This window comes from Echinops telfairi, unplaced genomic scaffold, assembly GCF_000313985.2.
Source record: "Echinops telfairi isolate 266 unplaced genomic scaffold, ASM31398v2 ScPeMD7_4225;HRSCAF=4972, whole genome shotgun sequence".
NCBI classification, from domain to species: Eukaryota; Metazoa; Chordata; class Mammalia; order Afrosoricida; family Tenrecidae; genus Echinops; species Echinops telfairi.
This window is the reverse complement of record NW_022108124.1, coordinates 21,415,059-21,437,933: the sequence shown is the minus strand read 5'-3', so window position 1 is coordinate 21,437,933 and position 22,875 is coordinate 21,415,059. Positions and strand designations below refer to the sequence as shown.

At 46.6% G+C, this 22,875-nt stretch overlaps 1 protein-coding gene across 1 annotated transcript in view; it reads right to left on the bottom strand.

Moving 5' to 3' along the window:
• The window catches only part of LOC101655887 (ceruloplasmin), a 45,494-nt gene that overhangs the window by 12,493 nt on the left and 10,126 nt on the right, over positions 1 to 22,875 (bottom strand). Inside the window, exons 3-10 of the mRNA XM_045295007.1 lie at positions 21,883 to 22,130; positions 19,207 to 19,419; positions 16,633 to 16,806; positions 14,313 to 14,567; positions 8,834 to 9,005; positions 5,159 to 5,298; positions 2,783 to 2,935; positions 265 to 479 (exon numbers count right to left, since the gene is read on the bottom strand). Of these exons, the coding sequence (XP_045150942.1) occupies positions 265 to 479; positions 2,783 to 2,935; positions 5,159 to 5,298; positions 8,834 to 9,005; positions 14,313 to 14,567; positions 16,633 to 16,806; positions 19,207 to 19,419; positions 21,883 to 22,130 (1,570 nt within the window). The remainder of the gene's footprint in view (positions 1 to 264; positions 480 to 2,782; positions 2,936 to 5,158; positions 5,299 to 8,833; positions 9,006 to 14,312; positions 14,568 to 16,632; positions 16,807 to 19,206; positions 19,420 to 21,882; positions 22,131 to 22,875) is intronic.

Here is a 22,875-nt window from a genome sequence, read left to right as displayed (position 1 = left end):
TATTTGCCTCCATGGATGTTTATTAAATTTTTAAGACCAACAGCTGGTTTTATAGGTGTGTTGAAGTCAATTCTATCACAAGAAAAAAACTCCATGGAAAACATTTTTTTCAACCTATCTTGTAACAATCCTTTAGCCAGGGAAGCTCTACACAGCACCAATCTAGTTAGCCCGAGAAAACCCGTGATAATCAATATTCTTTTGTTGTTTCCTTCTCCTCACAGTGTGGGCGAGTCCTGTCGCATCTTTCATCGTCAGACTTACCTGTCTCCCATTTTCATGCAAACTTCCTTTCTTGCATATCTTCATCGGCCCAATCAGCCCAGTGAATATGTCTTTGGTGGGGTCCACAGCAGAATAATACATCCTAGACAGGCAGACAGGGTCAGCATAAGTGGGTCCTACTTCTGGGGGGACAGTCCACTCATAGGTGAATGTTTCTTCAGGTGCCACATGGGCAGCGGGAGGAGGGGGCGCACCTGTGGGGAAAGTCGCATGAGAGTTGGTGTCTTTTTTCTGTGGTCAATGGAACCGCGACGTAAACCAGGCTTCACACTCAGACTCACTGCTATTGTGTCCATCCCAGCTCAGGGACCCTGCCCTACAGGACAGGGTAGGATTGTCCCTGTGGGTTTCTGAGACGGCAACTCTTTACGGGAGTAGAGAGGCTCGTCTTTCTCACTCGGAGCGGCTGGTAGTTTTGAACTACTGACCTTTGGTTTAGCTTCCCAACGTGTAACCACTGCGCCCACTGGGTCTGAGTTCCTAGTTATGGAATCCTGCCTGTGTTCATGTGACTGGTCACACATCCGCGTGACTCCCTCCAGACAGTCTCTTCTAAACCTTGGACTGGAATCTGTTCTCCCAGGTGCCTGAGAAGTTAACCTCCTAGAAGGTAAACATTGACTCTCTATTTCCAGCAGCTGGACCGCTGCCCGGCCCCAGGGGGCAATCAGTACATGTTGGTTAAGTTAAACTAAGCTGAAACTACTCAAAGGAACCTTACAGATGCTCCAGTTCAACCTCGAATTCTACACTTGAGGAAACTAACGCCAGGGAACCTGAACAACCCGCCCAAGGATGCAGCTTACGTGGTCGTGATCTTCATTGGCCAACCGTGATATAGAACATACCCAAATACAGCCACAGTGAGATGTTGACCATCATTAAAATTATACTAACAACATGCTCAGAGTGCCAAGAGAACAGAATCTGAGTACAAAATGATCATGATAAGGAAACTTACATACAATGATCTCCACCATGTTTAAAATAAGTATATATAGGCACAGAAGAGAGAGGGAAGAGGAATTATTTTTATTTTATTTCTTAATCATTTTGTTGGAGGGTCTTACAACTCTTATAACAATCCACACATCAATTGTATCCATATGTTGCCATCATCATTTTCAAAGCATTTTCATTCTACTTGAGTTCTAGGTATCAGCTCCTCTTTTCCTCCTCCCTCCTCTACCCTCCCACCCTTGTGAACCCTAGATAAATGATAAAATATTATTATTTTCATATCTTACACCATCTGCTGCCTCCCTTCACCCACATTTCTGTTCGTCCCCCAAGGTGTGGGGTGTGTGTTATAACGTCAATCATTTTGATCTGTGATAGGTACCGTTTTTCTCGCCCTTCTCCCCCCATCTTCCCCCACTCTCATAGTATTGCTACTCCCATTACTGAACCTGAGGGGTTTATCTGTCCTGGATTCCGTGTGTGGAGAGCTCTTATCTATACCAGTGTACATGCTCTGATCTAGCCAAATTTGTAAGGTAGAAATTGGGGTAGTGGGGCGGGGCAGGGGGGCGGAGGAGAGGAGGAAGCATTAAAGGACTAGAGAAATGGTGTGTTTCATCGGTGTTATGCTGGATCCTGGGTAACTCGTCCCTTCCTTGTGACTCTTTTGTGAGGGGATGTAAAATTGTCTACAGATGGGCTTTGGGTCTCCACTCTGACCCGCCTCATTCACATTGAGATAGTTATTTGTTTTGGGTCTTCTGATACCTGATACTTGATCCCATCACCACCTCATGATCACACAGGAAGCTTGGTTGCTTCCCTGCTAAATGGCCACTTGTTTAACTTTGAGCCTTTAAGACCCCAGACACTAAATAGCTTTCTTCACCACGTTTGCTTATGCACCCATTTTGTCTTCAGTGATGAAGGTGAGCATCACAGAATGCCAGGTTATTAGAACAAAGCGTTCTTGTGTTGAGGGAGGGCTTGAGTAGAGGCCCAATGTCCATCTGCTATCTTAATACTTAACATATGTACATAGACCTATGTCCCCATTGTTATATGTTAATATATTTACATATATACAAGCCTATATTTATACCCCTATAAATGTCTTTTGCCTCCTAGTTCTTTCCTCTATTTACTTTCCTCCTCTCAAGAGGAATTATTAAACTAGAAGTGTGGTTTTCTATAGGTCTATGAATAGTAAATATTTTTGTTTCTACCTTCGGTATTTGAAAAAAATCTTTTAAAAATCAATAGTCACCCAAATAATACTCTAGGAATGCATACTGAATACACTTCAGATACGTTACTGAGAGTGTTGTCAATAATCACCTCCTGAAGGCACGATACAGTGGAATCAGCCACCTGGAACTGGAAGGAGAAGGGGCTTATTGTGTCGAGATGCCACACCAGAGGCTCGTCTGTGAGCGCTTCCCTCTCCAGCTCTTGCTGGCGGTTTATTTGACTGGTGACCCACAAAGTCAGTTATGAAACACCGTTGATTTGTAAGCAGCGCGCGCGGGGTACTCACTTCCATGGGGGGAGTTGTAATGGGACGCGTAGTAGGTGCCCTCCTTGTTCTTACTGACTCTCACACCAACGGGCTCGATGCTGAGGGGAAAAGGGCCCTTGTTGTGGAAGGTCACTCTGATGGTATCTCCCACCTCGGCCCAAATGACAGGACCTGGCAAGAGAGAAACAACGATTATGTTCACTTGGCAAACGACATGAAGAACACACAAGACGTTCATTTTCTTCGGCCTGGCACTTCGGAAGGAGCCCCTGGGAGTTACACACCTAGTTGTGGCCAATGGAAAACTTGGCATTTGAAAAGTTCTCGATCAGTTTGGCCTGGAAGGGGTGTGGGGGTGTGTGTGTGTGTGGGGGGGGCAGGAAAGGCTTTTCGCGCCCACTTGGGGTGAATGAAATATGCTATCATTTTTCTCTGAGCCTGCTCAGGAGCTTTGTGATTGCTGTCAGGGGCCGTAGAGCTGTTGATGTATATAGTGGCCCCCACGTGGCAGAGTAGAACTGCTCCCTGTGGAAGCAGATGCCTGGGGCTTACTCATGGGAAGGAGTTGGGTAACCTTGAACCACCAGCCCTTTGTTCAGCACTTAAACCATCACATCACCCCAAAAATGAAAAACAAAAAACCCAAACTCACTGCCACAGAGTCTCTTTTGCTTCATAAGGACCCGCTAGGACAGGGCCTTTGTGGTTTCCGAGATGGTAAATCTTTATGGGAGCAGAAAAATCTCCTCTTTATTTCACAGAAAACAAGCTCGCTGCCATCGAGTCACTGCTAACTCCTAGTGACACCCCCCACTGGGTGGGTTTCCTGAGAGCATTTACAGGAGTAGAAAGTCCAGCCTTTCTCCCATGGAGCTGCTGGTGGTCTCAAACTGCTGACCATGTGGGTCACAGCCCAATGTGTAACCACTGCACCACCAAGGCTGGTGACTTTAAACGGCTCCCTTTGAGCTTAGTGGCTCAAGGAGTACCCACAAGGGCGACTACACCCACGCTCCTGGCATTCCTCCCGAGCGCTCCTTAAACATCCCCAGAGACCACCCGCTTCACGCTTGTCGTCCTTGGCTGTGGTTCCCATTATGCCAACTTGGCAAAGTTAAGCCCAATGCATGGTGGTCCCTCTGGGTGCTCCTTGTCCCGGGAGTCAGGGTGTGGTTGTCACAGTTCGGGTTGTGTGTGAATTCGGCTAGGCGATGATGCTCTAACTTGGCGATTATGACGCAGTTCAGCAATTACATCTTGGTGAGGTGCTCATCACCCGTGATGAGGTATCACGCAGTGTAGTTACAGCCAGAGGACACAGAGAAAGGCCTTGGATGAGACGGATGGACGGACACAGTGAAGCCTAGGACCATCTGGGAGGGTGGTGTGGGACTCGCCACCATTTCATTCTATCGTGCACAGGGGAACGACCAGCCCCTTTCTTCATCTGAGGAGCCTTCTTTGATGTTCCCAGCTCACAGTGACAGCCTCTGTCTCCTATTCTTGGGTAGCCCTGCACGGCGCCAGCATAACCCTCCCTAGCTACATACTCATCAAAGAGTATGCCCCACCAGGAAGTGCCCCCTGGCTCTTTCTATATGACTCACAAAACGCAAGTTTACAAAATCAGTCTTGTAGCCGGAAGAGAAGGAAGGTTCTTTTTGGCAAGACGGTTTTGCATCTAAAACAGAAGTACCTTCCTGACAATAAGGTAGCCAGGCCAGTGGTGTTGAGCAAAGGGCCCTTCCTCCTACTCCTTTTGCCTTTCCCCAGGATTGCAGCACACGGATCCCTCTGCTTTATGCCTATGGCTTTAAAGCCCCAGGTCTGAGTCTTCCCCCCCACCGCCCACCGCCCCCCATCCCCCACTCCCCCCCATGGTTCCCTCAACCTTGGGGTCTGGAGACGGGGACAAGGAACTCAACATTCCACCCTTAGACGGGAGCCCTTTGAGGCAACCTGGTTCCAGAGGAGCCCTCCTCTACCGATTGTCATTCTGACTAATCTGTAAGTAATTCAAGGTCTGTGATCACATCAGGGAGAGCTGCGATTATTCCTCCTGATCCAAAGAGCCAGGCACCATATGCTTTCTATTCCTTAGATCATGGCAACAACTTAGCTATCTTCTTAAGTCATATAGGCACATGATTCTCCTTACCTTTTTGAATGGGTGGGGGTGGTGCAGATATTTGAGGGCAGTCGGACTTTGAATGATGAAGATCTATCAGTAATTTGCATTTTGAAAAGCAATGAACTGCTGCTTTTAATGGCAACAGAGCAGATCACAGCCCAGTTGGAAGGTAGAAACACTGCGCGCTATTCTTTCTGAGATGCCCATGGTCCAGCGGGAGAGCCCACCAGCTCAGACAGACCTCATATTCTGCACTGACTCACCCAAGATGCCAAGATGCTCCTCCTCTGGGCCTCTCTCCTTCCGATTTGCAAAGGAGGCATCTGTATATTCCCGGTACACCAGCTTCTTATAAGCGCCTCCGATTCTTGTAGCGCCTTGTTCGAAAAATACTTCTGACTCACTGCCAAGGAAAAAGGTTTACTGCTAGAGGTGAAGCCGACCAGAAAACAAGTATTCACATGAGGTGTTAATTGAAGAGGGATGGTGGGGGGTGGGGGTGGATCTGGCCAGTCTTAGAGCTTCCCACAATAGACAGTAATCTGTGACAGACAGGCAGACAAAAGCAGATGGTACCAGGCCATTTGACAGAAAGAGGATCAGTTAAAGAATGAAGAATTGTGGAATAGAAGTTTCATTCTTTCAAGTACATTGAAAAAAAATTCAAGATTGATGTATGGTGACCCCGTCATGCAAAATGGAACAAAATGCTGTCAGATTCTGTGGTGGGAATTTTATACAATACATCCAAGCGTGGAAAGAAAAACGGTTGCCAACAAATTGACGCCAAGTCAACTCATGGCAACCCGGGTGTTTCAGAGTAGAACTGGGCTACGATGGCCCCCTTTCAGAATCAGGTGACTCTTGCTTTCTTCGATGGCTCTTTTTCAGAAATTCCAGGGGCTCTAAGGCAACTCGGACCACCAGCTTTTTGGTTAGGAGCTGAGTGTGTCAACTGTTGGCAAGAAAACAGCAGCTATTGCTTACAGAATATTTGTGCATGCCAGGTGCCCAGAGGCTTTCATTAGTTTATTATTTTAAACTTGCATGACAACGTAGCCAACATGGTATCCTTCTCTCTGTTTTACAAATACCTATGTGTGTATGCATGTTTATGTAGCTAGAAGAAGGAGCCTTGGTGATGTAGTGGTTACTGGCTGGGCTGTGATATGAAAGGTTGGCTGTTGGAACCATCAGCCTCTTGGAGGGAGAAAGATGGGGCTTTTGACTCCCCCATACAGTTATTGTCTCAGAAACTCATAAGGGCAGTTCTACCCTGTCCTAGAGGGTCGCTGTGAGTTGGAATCCACTCGATGGCAGTGAGTTTGGTTTGGGGTTTGGTGTATAAAAGGACCCCTGGCGGTGGTTATGTGCTGGGCTGCTAACCACAAGGTCAGCAGTTCCAAACCTTTCTACTCCCTTAAAGAGCCCAGTCTCAGAAACCCATCAGAGCAGCGCTACCCTGTCCGGTAGGGTTGCTATGAGTGAGAACTGATTTGATAACACTGAGTTGGGTTTTGGGGTTTGGGTAGGTATACAGATGAAGCAAACTCCCCAAACCCCACTGCCATCAAGGCAATTCTGACTATACATTTCACAGGAGTGGATAATCTTATCTTTCCTCCTCGGAGTTGCTGATGGGTTTGAATTGCCGACCTTTGGGGCTAGCCGTTCAATGCTGACCTGACAGCATCACTAAGGGAATTAAATTCCAGAAGTTACTGTGACTTGCAAAAAGCCACCTGTTCATCTCTTCATTCATTCGACAAACGTATTGAGCCCCCATAGTTTTCTCTGTGCTGATGAGACGATCAGAGCCAGCTGGGCCCGTCTGTCTACATTGAGCCCATGTCTCTCAGAGAAGACAATCATGACTCCATCAATGGTTCATGCACGAAAGTAAGCCGAAGCATGCTCCTAAAGGCTTATGAATGTCTCATAAGCATAGGGTGTCAGTGAGCATTTCTCTTGGGCTTGCTGGAGGCGACGGGAAAGGTTGCAAAGGCTTTAGTGAGGAAGTAATGAAAAAAAATGGAAAGGCGCAGCCTTTAGATCAAAAAGCCAAACGCACTGCCATTGGGTCAATACTGACTCACAGGACAGAGTGGAACGGCCTCTGTGAGCTCCCGAGGCTGACTGTTTACGGGAGCAGAAAGCCCCGTCTGCTCTGTAGATCACTTAGCTTACATACCAAGTGCACAGCGACACTCATCTGTCAGCGGAGACTGTGATGTTGAGCAGGTCACAAGTGAGCTTCCCCACTAAGAGGAACTAGGAAGATAGGCCTCCTGATCTACTTCAGAAAATCAGCTCTTGAAACCCCGGTGAATCACAACCAACCAATGTGTAACTGATCGTGGGGATGACCGCAGACCTGACGGGCCTGCTTGTTCCACTGTGCACGGGTCACCATGAATCAGGGTCAAGTCAATGGTACTAACAACTGCAATAGCACGGCCGCAGTAGCGTTAGCAAGTGCAGTGTGTGGTGGGGAGGACGGGTGCCCGGGGATGAAGAGGAAGGCGGTCTATGGCCGGCTCAGAGGAGAGAGGAAACAAGCATGTGTTAGACAGTAGGGCCGCAGGGCGTCAGGCCGGACAAGGGAGTGGAGGGTGTGACTTGGGGAGGTAGCAAGTGGGCAGTAGGACCTAGTCCAGGACCCAGGACCCTATTGCAGGGACACGGAAAGCCTTTGAAAGATTTTAGAAGTCAGGATTCATGTTTAGTACAGGATCTCTCAAGGACCAGAAAACGCAAGACTGCAATGTGGGGGTGGTTGGGGGGTGGGGCGGTGGTTGGGGAAGGGCAGTTAAGAAACGTCTCCAATGAGAGGTGTTGATGGCTCCTGAAGTAATCCCAGTGAGAGAAGCAGGTGGTTTTCAGGGGCATGTGGGGTATCGGGAGGCAAAAGTGGCATGGAGAGCAAGGAGTGGTGGCAGAGACAAAGGGGATGGGGAGAGTGCCAACTTAAATGAATCCATGGCTCTACCATTCCCGGGAGAAAGGAAACGCTGCAGATCTGCAGGGGAGACGATGTAGTCAAGACTGGATATGTTGAGCGGGCTGGGTCTCATCCAGGTGGGAACGCCCACCAAGCCGTTCCAAATGCACAGCTGAAGTCCGAGAGGTCTCCCGCCTGGAGATGCAGCACCGGGGCCACAGCCTCTGGGTGTCAGTAAAGAGGGGGAGGAAAATCTCTCCTCTGGAATGTAGATTCGGATGGAGCCAGACCTGCTTACTGACTTGCTCTGTGACCTTGGGTAAATCATTTCACGTCTCCAACAGGGGATTTTTTTAAGACGGATGGCGCAACAAATCAGCCTTTTCTGAAGGGTGACATGTGCCCAGAGCTCCGGCTCAGAGCGAGGGCACAGTCTGATTAGCACTGCTGGCTGCTTTGTCGAGAATGGTGTGTGGGAAGGAAAGCGGGTGGGCCGGAGCAGTCAGTTATGGAAGCCATGCAGACATGTAATAAAGAAAGGCTTGTGTAGGCTGAGAGGAGGGTGTGTGCATGCACTGGCAGAATTCAGGGTAGATTTCTGCTCAGCATGGATTCGAACGAGGAAGGCTTTCTAAGGCAGATGGGAAGAGGGAGTCCTTGCCTGGAAGCTAGGATAGCCCAGAACACACATGAAGGGAAACTTTCTGCAAAGTTGTGTCATATTTTGAAAGTCCCACTATGATTACCTTTTTTTTTTTTGCCAATTTCAAAAAGCTAAATCTTCTGAAAAGGGAAAATAAACAGATAGCTCTCCTGTTAAGTGTTTGATGAATTTTCAGACCCCTACCCACCCACCCCCGACCCCCAGTGCACTCAAGATTCGTGCCTCTCACACTGGGATTCTCATACTAGCTGTCGAACCACTTCGTATCGGATCCCCATGGACATTTTAACCACGATCCGTCTTCTTGCCACGGCAGCCTGGGTCCTGAAATACCTTCCAGGTGCAGTTACGTTTTCTTTGGTGAAGACATCTATTCCAGAAGGCGCGTAGTGCCAGATGATCTCCTCGGCGGCGATGTAGTAGTGTCGGACAGTCTTGCTCAGGGCACCATTCTCCGCAGGAGACTTCTGACAGTCCCGGACTTGGAAGAAGGCCTGGAGGCCAGCTGGACATGAACGAGAACAGAACATTGGCTCGTGACTAGAAATGAACTTCTTTATCCTCTTGCCTCGTAAACACCGCTGCTGACGCAGCAGAAGCGGGTTGGAAGCACAGAGAGACACTAGGATGCATCTACCAGGTGCTCTGATGGTGTCCAGGGTGCCTGCGGGGCTGCTACCGGCAAGGTCAGCAGTTTGAAACCACAAACGGCAAGGGAGAAAGACGGGGCTTTCAACTCCGGTAGAGAGATACAGTCTCAGAAACCCACGGTGCTGCCCTGTCCTATAGGGTGGCTGAGTGTCAGTGTGGGCTCGATGGCAGTGAGTTTGATTTGAGGGAACGTGTGCACCACCCAGAAACACAACAACCAAACTAAATGTCACCACACCCCACCTGCTTCCGGGGAGGTGCTCAGAAGATGTTGTTGTCAGGAAATGCAAAGAGACCATGTACCTCTATTCCTTTTTGGGGTGCATGTGTGTGTAGAGGTCCAGAAACAATTCGATGCTGACGTGTAGTGACTCTAAAGGGCAGGGTAGAACTGCACGTGTGGGTTGAGACCATCACTCTTGGCGGTGTGGCTGGTGGTTTCGAACAGCCGACCTTGTGGTTAGCAGCCCAGCGTGTAACCACCACACCAGCGGGATTCCTACAGGGTGGGCGTTCCACAGGGGACATTAGTGGAGAGCTTTCTGGTGGTCAGTTTGACAGAAAGATGGGACACAAAGTGGAGAGGGAGCGTTCCTGAATGTTTGCAAATAGCACAGGGTGCTCTGGCCACAAGATCCACTTTCTGACAGCCCCAGAGGCCAGTGCTGCCCAGGAAGCCTGCTTGCACGTAGTGGCGGTGGCAAGGCCGGCCACGCAGGGCTAACAGGGGACGAAAAACTCACTACAGTCTCAACACCTCCTGCAGCGAACCCTCTCTTCCCGCCTCCCCCTGGAGGAGAATTCTGACGCCTTGCCTCTTTAAGAACTGGAAGTATTTCAAGTCACACCAAGGCATTGCCTGTATTTGTTGTGTACTAAAGGATGACAGCAATTGCCTTTCACCATATTTGCCTCCCTGTGTACCAAAGACAACTGTGTGTGCCATGGGTGCCCGAGGGAAGGGTGCCTGGGCAGATGATGGACTAGAATCTTAATCCCGGTGAACTGTTCCTTTGAAGGAACTTGCTCGTCGTGGTGGCTGCCGGGGCAAGTGATGAATTGCTACATCAATGAACGAGGTGCAGGGCACAGTAACTAGCCTAGAGCTGTGGTCCTTAACACTTAACAGAACGTCCCTAATCGTGCTGGCTAGGCTAGAAGAGATGTGATGGCTGCCTTGCTAACGAGTACTGTGCACAGTTAGAATGCTGCTATTTACTGCTTCAAGGGGTGGGGACAAAGGTTTTACTGAAGTCCACGGGTCAAAAGGAACTCTATATGAAAGAGTTTCCTTTGCCACAGATAGGAAAAATGTAAATTTTATAACAGCACCATTTAGCCTGGTTTCCTTCTAATAGAACCTCATGTCATTTTCATGCTGTGATGAATAAAACCTTTTCTTTTGCTACAAAAAATAGAGAGAAAAATTCAAGTTAAAAAAATGATATATATAAAGCATCACCGTTTTCAAAATATGTTGTCAGCTTCTCTTGGAAGCTCTTTTCATGAGAGGAAAACAGAAAAGTCCTGGTAGATAAGGCCGAGGGCTGTGCCAGTTTGACGGGGCAGTGGGTGGGAAGGAGCACTGGGAGGGCTGTGCTGTCACTGCTCGCTCACGCAGAATGGCTGTGCACGTGTGGGCGAGGACTTTTGGGACCAAATGACATTTGAGTTTCTGCTCTGGATCGCTGCTGCTTCACGATAGGAGGGAAGTGACCTCCCAGCACATCTTGAAACAAGTCTCTGTTGTTCCGGAACTTTGATTCTATATGCATTTTTCTTCTTGACCGTGTTCACCGATCTTAGACTTTCTTCATTAGTTTTTCTGAGATCTTCAGCAAACAGATGCCAAGGAATGCATTTTTTATTTCACTGTCCTTCTAGGGCAGCGGTTATCAACCTGTGGGTCACGACTCTTTTGGGGGTCGAACGACCCTTTCACAGGGGTCGTCTTAAGACCATCAGAAAACACCTATTTCTGATGGATGGTCTTAGGAACCGAGACACCGCTCCTCTAACCGTCTCCAGGCGGGTCCGCCCACATGCAGATACGCCCACAGATGAGTCCCGGCGTGAAGATTGTGACCCATGCTACACCATGCTTCAAGACAACATTTCATTGATTTGTCATTAGAAATAAATATTTCACAATATGTAATGACATATTGTTTTCATGATGAAGCACTGTGCTTTCATGGTGTTCAATTTGTAACCATAAAAATACATCCTGCCTATCAGATGTTTGCATGATGATTCATCACAGTAGCAAAATGACAGTGATGAAGTAGCAATGGAAATCAGTTTATGGTTGGGGTCCCCACCGCACGAGGACTGTCTGAAAGGGTGGTGGCCTGGGGGAGGTGGCGCCCCACTGCCCCAGGGTCTATTGCTGAGATTTCCTGGCTAACCCTTCTGGCTTCCCTCCACTGTTTTCATGCAGCTTCTTCTTGTCTGTCTTGTGATGTCCTTGGGTTGTTCTTCCTGGGCTCTATCGCTTCCCCTGTGCTTTTCCGGACTCTGCGTTTGCCTTCGATTTACCAGAGCTTTTCTTGATCCCCTGGAGGGCTCTGAGTCATTTGAACATTCTTACTGGGCAGCTCTATTACCATTTCTTCCCCTGGAAGGCTGTCTGGGTCCATCCGGTCCTGCTTCTGGATGTGGCTTGATAGTCCCTGTTCGCTCTGAGGGGTGAGAGTGCTCTTTTATCTGTCCACCCTCTCTCTCGGTCTTGTGTCTTGGCTTTTCGCACCATGAGTTTTTGTCTCTCTGAGTGGGTGGGGCATGCCTGCTCCCCTCCATGGCTAATGTGACCTCTATCTCTGGGAGGGTGGGGCACGGCTTGGCATGCAAGTATGGGTCTCTGCTAGTCTTCCAGTGCGGCTGGGCATGTAGCTGGCACTGCCGGTGAGATAATGTATCTGTTCAGCTGGTCACCTGAGCATGGCTGCAGGGGTCATTCCCATGGTCGGGGAAGAATGTCTGCATCACCGGTCACTGGGAGAGTGGAATGGAGGCTCTCACAGAGTGGCCCGCATGAGCAGCAGAGCAGGGGCCGTTGGAGTAGGTGTCCATCTCTAGTGACGGGGGACAGGATGAGGAGGTAGGGAAAGGGGATGCTTCCAGTCTGTGAGCATCTGCAGACACTGGTGTGCAACGCAGGGTAGTGTGTGATGTGGGTTTGGGGGCCCTTGCATGGGTCATTGGTTGTAGGATTGGGGTTCTGGTGCCAGTTGTGAGAGCAGTGGATATTGCCAGTCTGTATGCCCCTAGTATGGGTGGCTGAGGGATAGGAGGAGAGGCCACCATTCCATCCCTCACCCCCACCCCGCCAATGCTGGGGACCAGGCAGAGAGGCCCATGCCGCCAACATGTGGGGCTGAGCGGCCAGGTGGCTGTCAGTGGTTTGTAGGTCCCAGCTCAAGGGGTAGGTAAGTGCTGCTAGACTGTGATCAAGCACATGGTTGGGTGGGTGAAGGCAGTGGGGAGGGGGGATGGTCACCACAGGTCCACAGGCCTTTTGTGGGGGGCCAGTGCATTGTGGGTGAGGTGAACACACTTCACCTTCGCAGGGGAAGGCACACTCCTGCCTGACGCTGGAAAGGGGTGGGCCAAGTGATAAGTACTTTGCCTGGGAACACTGCTCGCTCTGCTTCATCTCAGGATGGTCATGTGGGGCTAACTCGGTGCCCAGGATGCACAGTCCTCAGTGCTCGTGGCTTTTGTACAGTCTCTCCTTCCACTGGACACCTGGTCTGATGCTCAAAGCCCCAAAGTTCCCACCTGTATCTGATTCACTTGTTTTCTTGGGTCTTGGTTGCAAGAAGGGCATTAGGAGGCAGCTGACTTTGCCACCACCATGGACTGCCCCCTCTAGGTCACATTTCATAGTTGGCATGATGCTTGAATGACCAAGAAACATACCCATATTTCACAAAGGCATGGATTAAACCCAATTTCTTGAGGACCACACAGCCATATTTTTCAAGTCCTAGAAATAATGTGATCAGCTCATTAAACAGACAGAAGAGGAGTTGGCTAAGCTAGATCAAAGGATAAACACACAGTCACTGTTATGAGGTCGCCTCTTGGTGACGCCACCGGATAGGAGAGATCTGCCCCTTTGGGTTTCCTAGAGTGTCAATATTCACAGCGCAGAAGACCTCACCGCCCTATCAAGGAATGTCTGGTGGGTTCCAGAGGCTGGCCTTGTGGCTACCAGCCCACATGCAGCCCTACTATGCTACCAGCCCACATGCAGCCCTACTATGCTACCAGTGCTTGTTCAAGTGAGGAACAGCTGGGCTTGAATAAAGAATTAAGTGAGATCTGCCAGAGAGAGTCAACTTTAAAAAAAAGAAGCTTCTTTAAAAATAATGTATAAATTATCAAGAGTTCATGAGAGAGGGAGCGGGGAAAACGGGGAGCTGATATCAAGGGCTCAAGTAGAAAGAAAATGTTTTGAAAAGGATGATGGCAACCTATGGGCAAATGTGCTTGTCACAATGGATGGATGGATTATGATAAGAGCTGTTAGGGTCCCCAATAAAATAATTTATTTAAAAAAAATTAAGGCTTCTTTGCTATACAATATGTCAATTGTCTGGTTTTTAGAATACCGTGGTATTTTAGAAAGTTGAAAAACCATATACTGAACTCTACTTTCAAGACCAATTATTCTTTTCCAGAAATCAGTGTATTTCACATCTCTTTGTTCCATGCATCATTCCATTAGAACACATATCAGCTCAGGAAGAAAGCTAAGTAGTTCAAATAAATTTGTTTTCTCATTTAAACATTTATTTGCAGTTCATTTTCAGGTTACCAGTCAATCAGTCATGAAATAGTCTGAGTTTATGCACTGCATGTATTCTTAATGCATAAATTTGAATTAAGAAGAGGGTGTCAACCATCTCCAGGCAAATGATTATATTTTAAGAGTTTTATTATATTTGTATCGGGCTCTACTTCACCTCTCATACACTTGGATCATCCAGTTCTAGTAAGAAGGCTTGTACAATCATCACCAGAATCAAGTTCAATTAAAAAAAAAACTTTTTAACTTTTAGATTCTGATTCTCAATTGATACGATAATTCAGACATGCCTCTCCCCCACCCCATCCCACCCCAACTGTCAGCTGATTTCAGATAAAGGTATTTTACCTTTGAGATGGTTCAAATTCTGACAGCTAAGCATCCATTCGCCAGGGTTCTGAGCCACCATGAACGCATCCAACAGGGTAGCAGGAAACAGGTTGATCGTATCCACCCGGTAGTTCTGGTTGGTCAGCGCTTGCCCGTGAAAGAAAGCAGCGTGTACGTCCACTTCATTGCCCATTCCGAAGAGGTACCACTTCACTCTGTCCTCCGCACACATGCTGAGTCCCGGCAGACTTCCAAAGGTGTATCCGTTCACCGCTGAGAAGAAGAGCAGAGGGCGTGTAACTAAGAGGCACGGCTGCCTGGGCTCATGGGAGGTGTAGGGTCTCCAGACACAGAATCAACTCGTCATGGCAAGGACCTGGTACACCTGCTGCTGTTCCACCCCCCGTCCCTGATCTGACTGTCCCTAACAATCACGAAATCTTTGTTTTTGAACCTGAGTTCAATCTTGGGGTCCTTGTCAGCATAATGCCCACAGCTGAACACAATCTTGGAGATGAACCCCCTTTTACCTTTTTCATTAAAAACTGTATATACACAAATGGTATGCATATGCACGGGTATCTCTAAACATAATATACATGTAGAAACATAGACATAGATACAAAACACATATACAGTTCATAAAAAATACCAAAGGTGAGGGGGTCATTCATTTCTTTTCTCTTCACTTATCAGAACTCTTCCAGTGAATTTCGTGCAGTGAATATGGAGTGTCTTTGTAATAAGAATACAAGGATTTATCATTGTCTTTTTAGATTTCAAGACCCTTTTTAGCTTTGAGAGTGGAAAAGGAAACGCACAGGGGAAGAACGACAGGGACGTGAGGCACCAAGGACTTGAAGGCGCAAAGCAGCACAGCCTGAGACCTACGGGAGGGTCCTTGCTCACACTGGCTGGCCGACGAGGAGGGGGAAAACCGGTGCTGGGGAGGGGCCCGAAGGCCTCAGATTAGACAACCAGACACAGCGAGTCACCTTAGATTAGAGGAACTTTCCCCCTGACATCTATTATTGTCAAAACCCAACCCAGACGGGGTGAAAGTCCAGAAAGGAGCTCCTTCCGCTAATTGGAAGGAGACATGGGAACAAAGCCTGTACTTGTTAGTCTGTTTCCTACTTTGGTGTGACAGCTCTGTCCGTCTTCTTGCTTTCCTGTGAAGGTTGTTTGGAAGAAGCTACAGAAACAAACAAAAATCTAAACCCATTGTAGTTTGGTGTCAAGGGTACATTTCTCAGGCAAATTCCGAGGGATAGACTAAAATTGAGTGTCTGAGAATGAAATTGAGTAGGCAGTCAAGAAGGCCGTTCTAGAAGACATAAAGCAAACTGCACTATAAATAAGAAGGATGTAGTGTGGGAGGCGTGGTAAAGGACAACATAAAATGTACGAGAAATATCTAAACACTACTAGTTCGAACTCTTAAATATAGTTACCTTATATACTCGAGGCTAAGCTGACCAGAAATTTTGAACATTTTATTTTGAAAATTTCGGGTTGGCTTATACTCAAGTATATATGGTAGATGTGTTATGGTATGGCACTATTTTACTAGTGTTAGGCTGGTCCAGGTAAGTTTTAGAATGAAGTTAATGATATAGCTATAAACAGCCATACCTACTAAACTATAATGGATCATGTGGTGGTGGCAGTTGCGTCAACTCCTAGCAATTTGAGTGAGGGGTGGAGTCTGTCAATCAGGTCACAGCCAATGAGGCCTCTGTGAGGCATGGGCTTCACCTGAGGATTCTGGGAACTCCTGTCTTCCTCCCTGGAGCTGGAGGAGCCACGGGAAGACCCACGCCAGTGCTGAGATGCTTCTACCACCACTGGATCCACAAGACTTTCCACCCACTGGCCTGGGATCTTCCTGCATTTGGCATTATTCTATGACTGTGTGAGTCTAAAGAGGAATTTATGGACTAGTATTGGACATATGGGCTAATATCAGACTTATGGACTTGATCTGGGCTGGGCTGGGATGTTTCTTAATACAATTGCTACTTGATGTAAAGCTCTTTCTTACACATGTATGCGTCTCTTTGGATTTGTTTCTCTAGTCTACCCAGACTAACACAGTGGTTTAATTCTTAACACTTGTGGAACAACTTTTATCCTGACCAGTTTGGGAATGAGTGGCTTTACCAGACTTGGGGATTTGATTTGACCTGCTTAGCTGAACAGCAAGCTGCACACCCAATACACTTTGTTATCAGGGCACAGACTAGACCCACATGACTTGTTCTTACGAGAGGGAAGCTTGGCAGAATTATTGGATCAAGAAGAAAAAGCAAATTGAACACGTGTTCTACAGCCTTACAATACATCCTGTTGCTCTCCTGGAAGTCTTCATTATCTTTGTCAACTTTCTCTGGTTCAGAGCAGTATGTTTTAATGTTGTCTTCTAGGTACCAGCTGAAATTTTCATCCACCACAGAAAACATCACCACAAATTCTTGGTCGATATTTTTTTCTTTTTCTTTATCCAGGGAATCTGTGGTTAAAAAAAAAAAAAAGATGGTTTTAGTAGATGTGATTTTAAGGGGAATTAGTTCAAATGACTAATTTTTAAAAAATATTTAATGTCTGTTCTAATAACCCACCAATATCAACCGGTTATCCTTGTTTTATCTCACATTCAGTACCCTAGCCTTGACAGACACACATCTATCTGGATGACCACTGGGCATAACCATTATGTGCTGCTTAGCAAATAGGAAAACGGAAATTCAGAGTTGGACAGACATCTTCTGGTATCATATAGCTACACGCTAGGACAACAAGTCTCTTCAGGGAACAAATTGCTTTTCAGGGAGCGTGGTGGTTCCGTAGTTGAATTTTCGTCTTCCATACGTGAGGCTGGGATCAGTTCCAAGCCAAGGCATTCCCGTTTGCAGCTGTCACTTGTCATTGGAGGCTTGTGTGTTGCTATGATACTGACTAGAGGCAGAGGTCCCCGGATCATACCAACCAGGGAGAAACACTTGTCAATCTGCTTTCAAAGATCAGCCAGTGGGAATCCTGTGAATCACCTCCATTTAACCCACCAGTCTGTGCTGCACCTTTCTCCATGGTGCACGGGGCCACCATGACTCAGGGGTCAACTCAAAGACAGCTAAAAACACCAACAATGACTTATTGTTCCAGTGAGAGTGACATCGCAATTTCTTGAGGTTTGTTTTGCGAAGATAGAAATAAATAGTTGGATATATTTTCCAATACAATTCAGATAACCGTAGATCTCTCACCTGGAGTATCAGGGGGAGCATCACATTTGGTCGGGCCATGCATATCTTTAATAACCATTGTTTGATGTAGAGGCAGCAAACATAGCTCCATAGTTATTTTAAAATGTTTTAGAGTTTATTTTGTTATTGCTGAGAATATGTATTAAATATGCATCCATATATAAATTAAATATACATCTATATATAAATATATATGCATTAAATATACATCCATATATATATATTTCTAAAGCTCACCGCTGAGTCAGGGTGAGTCCCTGTGGGTTTCTGAGACTATAACTATTTACTGGAGTAGAAAGCCCAGTCTTTCTCCCCCATAGTTGGTAGTGGTTTCAAACCGCCAACCATGTGGATCACAGCCCAATGCATAACCACTACACTACCAGGGCTCCTGAGGGCTGAGATAGGAAAACATATACCAAGTCAACAGTTTCCACATGCTGCATTTAGCGAAGCAGGTTGCAGCTTCAAGTTGTGCAGTTATCTTCACCCTCCTTTGGGGGCTTGTTTCCTCACGGCCCCCCAGGGTTCCTGTCTAATCGTTCACAGCACACATTTTTCCTGCGAGGAAAGCACTGAGAAACTTGCTCTGAGTTAGTGCACCTGGTGGTGTCGCCTGGGAAGTTTCTCTCTGGTCACTGCACCTTGTTTTTTGTGACGGATTTTGTTTCCTGCTCAGGAAAAATGCCCCAGAAACTGTTGTGATATTGAACATGGCTCACAAAGACATCACTATGGGAAAAACTCAAGTGCACGGATAGTTTTCTCCTTTCTAAAAAGTGATTTATCTATCGATGACAAACCTCGTTCTGGACATTGTCAACTTCCCAAAAGGACAAACATATTGACTCGTAGTGCGTTTGGAGTTCGTTCCACCAGCTCAGACTCCTAATCAAACTTTCTATTTAGAGGTTCTAAAAATATTGTGCAACGGTGTGCCACAAAAAGGCTGATTTCTGGCAGACAGGAGACTGGTTTTGTTGCCACGACAACGCACCTGCTCGTGTAGTCATCTCAGTGCGCCAGTTCTGGGCAAAAAACAGCATGCCTGTCTTGCCCCATGCACCTGACTCACCTGACCTTACTCTGTGCAGCTTCTTTTTGTTTTCTTCAATGAAGAGGGACATGAAAGGACAGCAACTTGACAACATAGAAGAGGTGAAGAAGAAAAAAAAGAGAGAGGTGCTGTCAGCCGTCCAGACAGATGAGTTTGGAAAACGTGTCCAAGAAGGGAATCGTAGATTTGACAAATGTATTAAGTGTCATGGAGAATATATTGAAGATGATCAGCTTGTTTTGTAAAAAAAAAATTTAAATACATAGCTTTGGGGGCAAAATTCCTTTTGAAAAAATTTTGGGTACCCCTGTATATTTCACTTAGTGCTTCCAAGTTCCATTCCTCTTGTAGCTAGTACCCATCACCTAGGCCTTGTGCCTTCCCTCATTGCTGGTTCTCCCAGTGAAGGCTTGTTCCATCTATCCCTCCTCTGAATGTTGACTTGTTCTTCTTTTTCTTTTTTCTAGGTTCACCACCTCTTTACCTTATCTGCTCAATCTCAACACAGACGTCTTGACGTACTTAAACACACATGCACACAAGTGCCTCACTCTTGATCATACATTATGCACAATAATGAGAAACGTACCTTTCTTGCAGAGTATGAAAGGCCCGATGAGCCCGGAGGCGATATCTCTTGGCGCATCAATGTGGGAATGGTAAATCCTGGTCACGCAGTTGCTGTCTGCCTCACCGGGCTTTTGGTCTTCAGTGGCATGCAATATGTACGTGTACTGCTGGCCGGGGTACACTTTATCATCCGCTTTTAGGAGATTCGTGGTGTTATCAGGGTAGATGGCCCCTGGGAAGCAATGGGAGGAGGAGTTCAAGCAAAGCTAATGTATTTGAATGTCAGTGAGGGAACAGAGGGTCCCTTGCTTTGTTCAGCAAACATTGATTGGACATATCATATATGATTGTATAAGGATGCAGGGGTGTCCTATTTGAACTCAGTGGGATGAGACCCTACTTGCTGGGCATCTGGAAGCATCATAGAATCTGGGATATCTTTTTTTATACTTGCTCAAGTATTCAAGGAGCATGTATCAGGAGCAAAGTGACTTCTGATTCACGACTTAAAACTGACTTTTGCTTTGGGATCATGATATGCAAGTATAAGCAAAATAACTACCCTTGCCTATAATTTGAAACTTCGTACACATTATCCACTTCGTACACATTATCCACTCCCTGCCCCCACATCACTATCAGTTTATTTTAAAGTACATCCCAGGGATCATAACATTTCATTTACAAGTACACGAGAATTCATCGAAAAGGCAAGAACTCTTTGTGCATCGGCACATCTTTCTGAAGGTAATGTCTATCAGAATAACTGTACACAATGCTGACTCTGAAATTTGGAATAAATCCTAGAGATATCCTCATCCCTGAGTTAAGTGTATTATTGAGGATGTTCATTGTAGAATTGTCTAATAAGCAAAAGAGCAGGTGCAACCAAAGCACCCTTCGCTCATTGAAGAAAGCATGGTCTCTAGCCACACCACGGAATATTATGCACCTATGAAAAATGGTGCACCAGCTGAAAAAGGATCTCTGAGGTATGTTGCTAAGGGAAAAGGGTTAGGTGCAGAACAGGGTCTACTTGAGAATTTTTAAAATGTACTTTTTACCAAGAAACGAGATAAGAATTATTTTTTATTTGAACATATCCACAATACCATCATTATACCAAAAAGATTAAAAACAATCTCCTAATGTAGCATTAAGTTACTAAAAGAAAAATAAGAGAGGTAGCCATTTATGCTGAGTGGCTCAGAAAAAAAAACGAAAGGCATCTGAAATTATCACTAATTAACCAAAAAGACTAGTAATCAATCAAATATGTAATTTTATATTACTTTCCAGACTTGTTCCTTATCATCTTAATGAGCTATAGCTTGACCTCAGTTTACTTCCCTAAGACAATACCTGATATTTATTGAGATACTGCTATGATAAAAACAGTTGTCAAAACATTCACTCTTAAAAAAAAAAGAATAGTGGTTCGTACATTATAGTTTTATATTGCTTTCCAGATCTATTTCTTATCATTTCAATTGACATCAGCATCTTGCCAATAGTCTTCAAGGACCTCTTTCAGGTTATTACTGCGCACCGTCATTGTCCCTGATGCACCGCAGAAGAAGCCGGTGCTCAGACAACCTCAGGAAGTGGCTCAAGGTCACCCAGCCAGCGGAAGCCAACGCTGGGACTCAAGTTTTGGCCACTTAAATTCAAAACTCTTGTTCTTAACCACAACAAATATCACCCCCTTCACGTCCATTCGCAAGGAGACCCCTGGTTATCTTATGGGCCTTTCCAGTCTACAAATGGCCTTTGGTGAGCGGTGTGTCTCAGACGTGACGCGAAATCCGGGGGACATTTCAGGGGCCCTGGTTGCGTAGGGTTATGTGTTGGGCTGTTCACTGCCACGCTAGCAACTGGCAACCACCAGCCGCCCCTCGGGGGAAGGGGATTTCTACTCCTGTAAACAGCTCCAGTCTGGGAAACTCACAGCGGGGAGCTCTACCTTGCCCTATAGGAAGGGTCACTAAGAGTTGGCATCGGCTTTGGTTTGGTTTGGTTTTTGCAGGTCCGCATTGGTCTTTCAGGGGCAGACGTTCATCAAAGTCGAGATAGGAGGGACAAGCCTCAGGGCACGTTCCCATGTGGTGGCTTTGGCCATGGACCTGTCTTCTCGCATTCCCCTTTCTCTTCCCTCCAGGCCTCCGTCGCTTCTAGGCCTTCACTCAAAAACGGACGATCACTGAGTTGGTGTCTACTCACAGCGACCCTACAGGACAGGGTAGAACCTCCCCTGAGAGTCTCAGAGACAGCGACTCTTTAGGGGAGGTGAAAGACCCATCTTTATGCAGCGGGGCGACTGGTGGTTTCAAACTGTTGACCTTGCGGATCACAGTCCAGTGTGTAACTACCATGCCACCTGGGTACGACCTCATAGGTCTCCGCGCCTCAGTTCTTTTAGTCGATGAAGCTAGGGAGTTGCTGGACCCTGGGAATCCCGCTCTTCATCCAGAACCACTCAGAGACCCGTCAGGCTCACACTTCCTATAAACGAGCCCGGGCCAAGAGAAAGGCATCAGCATGATGGTCACTGGAAATGCCAATTGATACGGAAGTTTAGAACCCAATCATGGTGATCCCTGTGATCCAGAGACTTCCCACAGCAGATCAATTACAAAACAAGACTGACAACAACTGCATCGTGAGAGACTGTAGCAGGAACCCAAGCTAAACATACCCTCGTGGTCTTTATAGTAAGTTGCTCCATGCGTGTGGAAGGTATAGGGCCGGGAGGCAAAGTTTTTTAGGTGTACAAACACTTTATCTCCAGTCTCGGCTTTGATAATCGGGCCCAAGAACCCCAGCCAGGGTGGCTTTTCTATAACTGTCCCAAAGGTGCCATCTGTGTACTGAAGATACAGGGCCTTCTTATACACCCTGCCGATTCGCTCCGGCCCAATTTGAAGATAGAGGTTGGCATGTTCTCTGCAAAAGGAAAGGAAGACAAGCCCGTCAGAAGCCATCCTTTGTGGGGATAACATGTCACTGAACGAGGAATGCATGCCAACGTTACGTTCAATGTCTGTCCATGGTTGTGGAAAAGGCCCCCAAAGCAAAGTGGAGATCTGGCAGCTGGTTTTGCTAATCTACCACTCTAATGTGTCTCACAGGAGCCATGGTGGTGCCGTGGAGTAAGCACTGGTCTGCTCCCAGGAAGAAAGAGACGCCTGTCCACTCCTGGGAGGATCCACAGTCTCAGAAACTCCACAGAGGGTCACTATGCATCAGCCATCGACTGGATGGCAGTGGGGAGTTTGGGGGAGAAAGTTTTGTACATCTGGTATGTGGCAAAGAACCATCTGCGAAGAGGCCACAAAAATGGGGTGCTTCTCATGTAAGGTACCAAGCTATCGTAGAATAGAATAGAAACTTTAGGCAAAGTGTTAAGAGAAAGCAATTAAAAACAATTCTTACGGTTTACTTCTTTGAGTAACTGGAAAAGAAATTGAATTTAATATGAAATTTGAAACCTCAAAGTACGTGTGTATACTTGCTTTTCCTTAAAGGAAAATGAATGGAACTAAATTAATTTCTGTTATTGTTCTTTCTTTTTTTTAATGTCTTCTTTTTTTTTAAAAAAGTAATTTATTGGGGGCTCTTACAGCTCTTATCACAATCCATACATTCATCCATTGTGTCAGGCACATTTGTACATTTGTTTCCATCATCG